Raw genomic sequence first — 10,042 nt, 5'->3', positions numbered from 1 at the left:
GCCAATGCCAATTTGGGTTGTGTGTACCCATACGGGTAGGCCACATGGGCATGTGAGCCTATTTTCCTAAAATATTCTGTAAGGTTGCACGGGTCACCCTAGTTGACTGTGGACCTACTGTAGGGTCGGTAAGCTTTACTTAGACCCTAGTTATCTGATCTGATTGTAGGGTCCCTGACTGAGCATGATATCTGTAGTATGTTTTGTTATTAGCATATTTGCATGTCATTTATGGTATGTTGCATTGCATTGGGGTGGGTTGATGATATTTGGAGGAAGTATCTGAAAGGCTTTTAAGCCTGTTATCTGGCAGCTCAGCTACAACCTTCTAATTATGTGCCGCATCTCAGTGTAGCACGATGTGTAGGGATGGGTGGGTTGATTTAATCCCCACATGGTGTGTAGGGCTGGACGGAGATGATGTGTAGAGGCTGGTGGGTAGGATTCTGATTTACTGTATCTACATTCTGTATCTGATATGGGTCAAGGCCCTAATATAATTGTGAAACTATATCCGATAGAGTAAAGGCCCAAACCGAATATGTAATAGGGTCAGGCCCAGCCTATATTTGACTGTATTCTGAGGTGTTCTATATGCATGTTTCTATGGGGATTACACACTGAGTTTGAGAAAACTCACCCTTTCTGGTTAATCTGTACAGGTAATCCCCAAGCTTGACGGATCAGTATGACAGAGGACTCGACGATGGCCACATATAAATTTTAGACTATTTTCCATAAATTTTTAGATTTTCTTACTTATTTTGGGGTTTGATGTAAATTTTCGACTTGGACTTTTTGGTTTTAAAGTTGAGACTTTATACTGTTCTTATGGGTCTTTAAGCTGCAACTTAACAAAACACAGGTTTTCTTTAAAAACTAAGGTTTTCGTAAATGAAAATGGTTTTTCCTAAAATAGTTGGTTACAAAAGCTTCTGCTTAAAAGACAAGTTTTGAGGCAAATCACCTAGAGCACGTTCTTTCAAATTAAATAAAAGCTACTAAATTGGAACGGTTTTCAACTTGACAAGTTCGATTTTCAAATCCATTCCATGTAATATCGCTAGATTCGGCCATAACGTCTAGGCCGAGTTTGGGGTGTTACATAACCAAACCCTAAAAATATGTGATCTGTTAGTCTAATATTTTGTTTTGAATATGATACTGCTATGCACGTCTGATTAGTCTAATGTATATATATATATTTGATATTTGTATATGAGAATGTGAGTATGATATCTCTAATTATATACATCTAATTGGGGTGGGATTTATATATGTGGAGGAAGTGTTCTATATGGCAATCATCACCTATATTCTAGTAGCTTGGCTGCACATTATCTAACATGTGTTGTAATGGCACGATATGGTGTGTAGGGATGGGTGGGAGTTTAACCCCACATGGTGTGATGGGATGGTCGGAGTTGGTGTGTAAAGGATGGGGTTAGGATTCTGTATTTCTGATCTACATATCTATTCTGTTATCTGAATCTGTAAAAGACTTAGTTCCAAAACTGTATCTGACTGTGTATGAGTTCACTATATGTATTGCATGTCTATTTCTATTGGGTTGACACTGAGTTTATGAAAACTCACGTTTGTTTGTCTATTCGGTTCAGGTAATCCACAGACTTAGACGGGATGGCATGACGGAGGCTCAGCGATGACCACTTGATCGAGAATTTTTTACTTAGAAAATTACGTTTTTTTTCTAATTATAATTTTTGTTTCATTTGAGAGTTTGTAATTTTTGGGACTCTCTGGACTGTTGGTTTTTTTTTATTTTTTTTTTTTGGATGCATTCTTTTACTCTTTCATTGCGATGTACGATGGAAAACACAGTTTTACAAAAACAAAGGTTTTTTTGAAAACACGAAGTGGATTTCTAAAATATTAAGACTTCTGTTGTAAATTATGTTTTGGCAAATAAATGAATCAAATAACACTTTCAAAAATGGTTATAAACTTGTATGAACCATGAATCTTGAATGAGTTGACGAAGAGACCCTATTTTCAAAACCCTACCTTGTGACAACTCCGGATTCAGCCATAACATCTAGGCCAGGTTTGGGGTGTTACATTGTAAGTCAGCGTGTTCTTCGTACAGCATCGGATGATATACATTACTCTAAATTTGAAGGTTTCACTCCTCAACCTAGTAAGTAAATGAAAAAAAAAGATATTTTAACTTCAATATAAATATGATTTAATACTAAAATTAAGAGATAGATATCAAAACTATACATGAACTTTTCTTTTGTGTGATTTATATATGAAAATTTCATTTGATTTGATTCAATTTTCAAAAACTGCTAACAACATTATCAAGTTAAAACCAGTTTATGTTGGATTAATACATACACAAAATATTAAACCAATATGAAAATAAATGTAAGTATTCAGTTTTTTAAATGTATACAATTAAATTAAAATCATAGTTTCATGTATACACATGAATAATAATACATATTTCATTTGTAATTACACCAAATCAAAATTAATGTATAAATTTAATATTTATCTCTAAAGTTAAATATAAACAACAAATTGGTTAAGTAATAATTAAAAAAATACTATATCAACGGCTACTAGAACTATATGATTCACTTCCTCAATAGAGTTATAATAGAGTTTAAAAAAATCAAATTTAAGGTGAAAAAGAATGTTATGTAGAGTATTCTTCTTCTTTCTTTGCTTAAGAAGTCGATAATAATGGGAAATAACTTTAATTTTTTGAAAAAAAACAAACAAAATGGGAGAGGGAGTATTTATATACATGGTAAAAGAAATTCTAAAGATGTTGATGCCATAGATGTCCATACTAATTTATGAGAGTTAAGTTAAATGATAAATTTTCAATTTTAACCTAATGTATTTATTAACGTTAGATTTATGGTAAATGATAAATTTTAAATATATATAAACTTAGACATTTCTAGCACTCTAACAAAACTGACTTTTAGGGGCTTTTTTTAGGCCTTTAGCACCGCTAAAACTATTTGCAGTGTTTTTACAAGCGCCGCAAAAAACGCTGCTATAGGCGTCGCTAAATTTTGCGGCGTTTATTTGAAAAAACGCCGCTAAAAGTCATGACCTTTAGCGGCGCTTTCTCCACAAACGCCGCTAAAGGTCATAAAATTTTAAATATATATATATATTATAAAGGTCATGAAAAATATAAAAAAATTTAAAATTCATTATCAAAATATTGAGAAGAATAATGTCCATGATATAAATATAAAAATTTTATATTAAAATTCATTATCAAATTAAAATAAAAATAAAAATATAGAATCAAAACTAAAATAAATAATAAAAATTAGATTAAATATAAATATAAATAAAGTACAACAAGTCTTTTACTAACAGCAAGTCCAAATACAACATCTTGTTTGCGAACCTAAACAACACTCAATAAATTATAAATGTTCTTCTTGATCCTTTAACGGAAAGATTACCAAACCAGTTATCGTGTCGTAATGATGAATATAGATATCTATATTACCTGAATAGTACAAGCTTGAACAAGTCAGAATCAAAGAACAACCAAACTAGATCAAGTGAATCAAGCAATGCAGATGAAGCATATTCATATATAAGCTATATGTTCAACTGTAGGCAAGTCCAACTATCTTAGAATGAATGAATTATTAAAAATTTTATTAAAAAAGTATATATAAAAATAAAAATAAAAAAGGAGTTTAAATGAACAGTTTGAATCAACAGAAAAGAAAAGCTATGATAATTTTGAAGACTTTCATGCCTAGATAAATTAAGTTGAAAAATTATAATTTGAAGGCAAAGTATTTTAAAGATTACTACAAAGCATATCCTGTAACAACAAATGCTTCATCCAAAACAGTAAATCAAAATAATAAAGCACCAAACTTGTATACTGCCCACCATTATAAGTCACTAAAAGAAAGAAAAACAAAATGACTTAATTCAAGGAATTCACGAATGTTAACATCAGACATGAGTTTAAACTTTGCCTTCGGAAGGATGTTTAAAACCAGAATCCACAATAGATCGAAGCAACTCCGGTTTCAGCAGAAAGTCTCTGAATCCCAAACTGTGAATTCCAACAAACCCCCTACACCACATAAAAAATAAATGAAACAAATTAAAATCAAATTGCTTTACACTAAAACTAGCATAAACTGGTAATAAATTGCTAACCTTTTTTTCCACCATAAATTGGTATATTACAATCCTTAATCAGCTAATAACTTAAACAAGATTAAGCTTCAGCAGCACTTTTGATTTTTTTAGAACTAACATCATATGATATAAACATCTTTTACCTATTCATGATTCCTAATCATGAAAGTATAACTCTCCTGCAGATTTATTTAATGGGATTTTTTACTCTCGAGTAATTTGAAGTTGGGAATAAGAGTTGTTAATTTCTTGACTAATACTTTCAAGCTCCAAACTGAGAAACAAGTTCTCTAATTTCTTACTGCAAATTCATGAGAAAAAGATTGTTCATAATTTTATGGCAAGTTCTCTCTAAATTCGTGCTTTCCAGTTTCCTACATTCAAGTTTCTATTTTCAATATCATCAAAATATTGCAAGTGATTTCAGATCTGCATTTATCAGAAGGGCAAATGAAACCACATGAATGCCTTAACAGAACAAAGTAAAACAGAGATGGTCTTTCAAGCATTTAGTAGCATAGTTGCATACATTGATCATTTGGCAGAAGCCCCCAAAAATTAGATAAACCTCGGTATTCCTTGCCTTCAACTTCTTGACTAATTCTTCAATGCCGGGCAAAATCCTAGAGATCAGTAAGAAGAATAATGAACTAGGCTATCAAACATCATGTCAAAGAGAAGATTAAAAATAAAGGCAAACAAGAATAAAAAACCGTTAATTCATTGAAGAGTTGATGCCCTTCAGTAGTTATTTTTAGTAGAGGGCAAAATGCAATTTAGCTCTTAATATAAAAGCCTCCATGATACTTTTACCCAATATTCTTATATTAAATGCAATCATTAACCGTTAATATATTGATTCCCAATGCATTGAAGGAAAAATTACTTTATATGGTAACCTTAAAGATTAACTATATCTAAAGAAAGTTAAGATGAATTTACTAACCTCAAGATCTGTAGCACCATCACCAATCATGACAAATGCCTTGTATCCCTTAACCTGGAAAATTATTTTTGGTTAGACTTGGAAAATGTACTTTTAGCTGGCCAATACAAAAAAAGCCACAAGACTCACCTTTCTTATTTGTTGAACAGCAATAGCTTTTCCTCCACTCCTCGAAGTGGGCTCATTAGTATCGAATCCCAAAAACTCCCCAGAACTTCCAAAGAGCAGCTGATTGGCAAAAATGTTTTCTTGCGGAATTCCAAGGATTGATGCAACAGGCTACAAAAACGCTTCTCAATTGACTATTTTCTGGCGGTAGTTGGCCAATGGTTAACCATTGGAAGATTATATTAATATACAATAACATGGCTCTTTCAATAGTAACGAACCTACATACTGTACAATGACTCTTACTGATGACAACATTACCCATATCACACTTTCATAATTTTATATCTAATTGGATTTTCAGAAGTCACCATTTGCTACATGTGTAATATCTAATGTCAAGTAAGGTTTGCCATTTCGTGTTTTCCAGTTTCCTACATTCAAGTTTCTATTTTCAATATCATCAAAATATTGCAAGTGATTTCAGATCTGCATTTATCAGAAGGGCAAATGAAACCACATGAATGCCTTAACAGAACAAAGTAAAACAGAGATGGTCTTTCAAGCATTTAGTAGCATAGTTGCATACATTGATCATTTGGTGAAAGCCCCCGGAAATTAGATATACATCGGTATTCCTTGCCTTCAGCTTCTTGACTAATTCTTCAATGTCGGGCGAAATCCTAGAGATCAGTAAGAAGAATAATGAACTAGGCTATCAAACATCATGTCAAAGAGAAGATTAAAAATAAAGGCAAACAAGAATAAAAAATCGTTAATTCATTGAGGAGTTGATGCCCTTCAGTAGTCATTATAACTTGTTTGGGAATTAAGGATTATCAACCACATAAATGCTACCTAGAATATCAAACACATTGAAGAAGATGCCAATAAGCAAGGCTGACAATATTTGAATTGAAGAACTGGAGAAATTTGATAGCCAAGATAACAATGGACAAATATTTAACAATGGGTAAATAAAAATGGTATTTCCCTACATAAATACAAAGTCCTATTGCCTTTTGTACAATTCTCAGGGCTTTAACAATGGCATCTCTCAAATCAAATGGATAATATTCTACATATCTCTTCAACAAAAAACAACAGAGTGGTAAAAACTAAAACTAACCCCAAAAGGTAAAAATAAGAAAAAAGGGGAAAAATGATACAAGAACATCAGAAAATGCACATCAGTAGCATAAATCCCTATTACATCACATTCAGTCTTTTTTTTCCTTTTCTCTTTAGAAATCAGAGGACTTAAAGCAATTTCTAACCATAAATATCATCATACACAACATCGGTTTCGGCTTTGGTTTCATTCGAGTGCTAATTAACTAAAACATAAAATGGGAGAAGCAAAAATAAAAATAAATAAATAAATAATATTTTGTTGTTATTGAGTTCTTTTTTCTTAATGCTAGGTAATAATAAAGCTAAAATTAGGGGGAAATGTCAAACCAAGGACGTGGAGGATCTATTGAAGACAAGTTCAGGATGTCACTAGGGTTGCCACTGTGAGCTATGCCAATAACACCACTGCTACGAACCTCTACATCATATTTGTGAAGGGAATCAAGGGCCGCCTCAAATGATTGTTGTCAGCTTGCATTGAAAACATGGTGGGGGTTATTGGAATACTGTTGATCGCTTTATCCCCACTGAAGGCATCGCCATTCGGTTCTTCTTCTTCCCGACCCCCAACTCACGAGTTGGCTCAGTGAACTTCGCAAAGGGTCCACTCAGTCGGTAAAGAACGAAACGCCGAATTGACTCAATCGAAACAAAGAACCCAAGAAAACCAAAAGCAGAATGTTAAAAAAACAAAGAAGTAAGGAAACCCAATAGATAAAACTCCAATAAAAAAATGGATCGAGACCGAGTTTGCACCAAGACTTTTGACTCATCTACAACTGAGTGGTGAGTAAACAAAGAAAAAGAAGAAGGTGAAATAAAGATGGCCAGAAAATGCTGATTTTAAAAAATATTTAGGGAAATGTTTGCTTGTAGGTGAAAAGGAAAATGAAGTGTGATAGGAGTAGGTGTATTGACTTGATGTTGTTGGAAATGGGAAATTTGGGGGGAAATTTTCAGAGTAAAAGGAAAAAGAATTAAGGACAAATGAGAAGAAGAGGGAATAATGAGCGGGTAATCAAAAATTATTGGTCTTTTGTGGCGTTTTCATCAAAAACGCCACTATAGCTCAACCTTTTGCAAAACGCCACTATTGTTCAATTTTAATTTTTTTTATTTTTAACATATTTTTTTCTATTTTTTTATTTCAAAATTTTTGTGTTGAGTTTATCATTTTTTGGAATTTTTTTTAAAATTTTGAATATTAAATTTTTTAACTGAAACATGGATTAAAATATTAAATATTAAATTTTTAAGCTTTTTATTTTAAAATTTTTTATTTTTAATTTTTAATTTTTAATTTTTTTTTGAAGATTTTTATAATTTTTAAATTAACATATAAAATACAAAAGGAAACTTTAATAGAAATAAAATGGAATCGATGAATTAAAAAAAATACAAAATGACAAAGCAATACAAGTATAATTCTTTTAAGTATAAATAAATCAATATATTTTTATATTTAATAAATATTATAATTGTGTTAATAATTTACAAGAATTGGATCAAATTAAAGTTCATACATGTATACAATTGCACACTAAACCATTGTTCATGTATGCTTTCGGGATTTAACCCATTTCGATATTTTTTTAAAAAAATAATAATTTATATTTATCTTATTTAGATTTATATTATAAAAAATCCAATATACACAAGTTAAGTAGTTCACCATATTTACCCCTAAACACTAAAAATTGAACCCCAAATCTTAAACCATAAACCCTAAATCCTAGACCATGAACGTATATATATACTTAATATCCATATGAAATTTATTTTTTAGATTTTAGGGTTTACAGTTTAAGAGTTTATAATTTATGGTTTATAGTTTAGGGTTTGGGATTTACGATCTATAGTTTATGGGTTTAAAGGTTAGTTTTAAGGCTTGGGGTTTAAGGGTTGGGGTTTAGGGCTTGGAGTTTTAAGGGTTTATGATTTGAGATTTAGGGCCTGGTGTTTAAAGAGTTATTGATCAGTGTTTATAGTTTTAGGGGTTTATGATTAGATATTTAGGGTCTGGGGGTTAAAAGGTTGTTAATTAAGGGGTTAAGGGTTAGGGTTTAGAGAAAGTCATAACATTGATTTTAACAGCTTCGTAACTTAATTAAATGAAAACTTCTAATTAAATAGTTTAGTTATCAAAGTGTAACTTTTCATGATTAAGTAACTAAAATGAAATTAACTTTCCCACAGTTAAGTGAATGGTGTAGTTAATTTGTATTGTTTATAAAGTCTGTTTTAGATATGATCAAAATAAAATCAAAATCAAAATCAAAATAAAACCTTATTTAATTTGTTATAATTTGGTCCTATCCAAAATAGATAATTACCTATTCATATCAATCTGTTACTTTATTTATTTATTTTCAATAAATAATTTCTTATAATTTTAAAATATTAAAATTAATATTATCTCTTTTATAATTATATAAGAGATTATTTAATATATAAATTAAAAAATACTAAATAATCTAAACCCTAAACCCTTAACTATAGTATCCAAACCCTAAATCATAAAACATAAACCATCAACCTTAAACCCCAACCCTTAAACTCATAATCCATAAACCTTAAAATATTTTAGATCTATAACGGCGTTTTTGAAAAAGTGCCGCTAAAACTCAAGCTATTGCGACGTTTTCCACAAAGTGCCGCTAATGCCACTGAAGCTCGATGTAAAACGACGTCGTTCTGTTTAATCTTTTAGCGGCGTTTTCAAAAAAGCGCCGCTAATGGTCGACATATAGCAGCGTTTTTATGAAAGCGCCGCTAATGCCACTAAAGCTCAAAATAGAAAACGTCATTCGACTTAATCTTTTAGCGAGGTTTTTAAAAAAATACCGCTATAGGTCAACAGATAGCGGCACTTTCTTAAAAACGCCGCTAATGCTCGATCTTTAGCGACACTTTCTTAAAAAGGCCGCTAATGCTCGATCTTTAGCGGCGTTTTTTTAGAAACGCCGCTAATGCTTGATTTTTAGTGGCGTTTTCTATTCAAACGCCGCTAAAAACCTGTTTTTGCGGGTCTTGAGTTCATTACAATGCATGTAGTAGGGTTAAGGTTTACAATTAATGGTGAAAACTTAAACACATAAATTTGACACCTACAAGCATTTAGCTCAATTCTATGCATTTATTAGGGTTCAACTCCCAACAGCAAAGTTTAATTTCATATCTTATATATATTATACAAAACTCGACTCTTGCTGGTGCTGATATAACTTAAACATTGCATAATTATTATTCATAATTCATTAGGAAGATGAAAATATTGCAACATAGATTTTACAATGTGACTCCATACTCATTGGTGTTAAGGTAATTGTCCAATATATACTATGAACGATAACTTTTACATAAAAACATCTATAATATATATATTATAACGAGGCATACAAGTATTTTAAAAACCAATCTAATGCTAGTCTTTATAAAATTATGATAAGTGGCACCACTAACTTATTGACATATTAATATTAACGAATTTATTTTAAGCATAAAATTTTAAAAATATTAACTTAACTTAAACGGGTGTATACTTTGTTTTCTTCTTTCATATTAAAAATATTAGTATATACTAGTAATATTATATATATTATATTATAAGGTTTTAGATTCAAGACAATCTAATTTTATTTTAGATGAATTATTCATATTTTAAATTAATTAACATTTTTAAAATTTTGTGAT

The 10,042-nt window shown here is 30.8% G+C and overlaps 1 protein-coding gene across 1 annotated transcript; it reads right to left on the bottom strand.

Moving 5' to 3' along the window:
* Nucleotides 1-3,872: 3,872 nt before the first annotated feature.
* LOC107931250 (phosphoserine phosphatase, chloroplastic) lies at nt 3,873-6,816 on the bottom strand (the record flags this gene model as incomplete). Its single annotated transcript, XM_041082074.1, has 6 exons — nt 3,873-4,093; nt 4,691-4,784; nt 5,108-5,161; nt 5,237-5,386; nt 5,805-5,898; nt 6,677-6,816. Coding segments are annotated over 5 exons (456 nt in total), but the record flags the coding sequence as incomplete, so codon positions are not given.
* Between the last annotated feature and the right edge of the window lie 3,226 nt (nt 6,817-10,042).

Source organism: Gossypium hirsutum, chromosome A11 (assembly GCF_007990345.1).
Source record: "Gossypium hirsutum isolate 1008001.06 chromosome A11, Gossypium_hirsutum_v2.1, whole genome shotgun sequence".
NCBI classification, from domain to species: domain Eukaryota; kingdom Viridiplantae; phylum Streptophyta; class Magnoliopsida; order Malvales; family Malvaceae; genus Gossypium; species Gossypium hirsutum.
The sequence above is the reverse complement of the archived record's forward strand: the minus strand, read 5'-3'. Positions and strand labels throughout refer to the sequence as shown.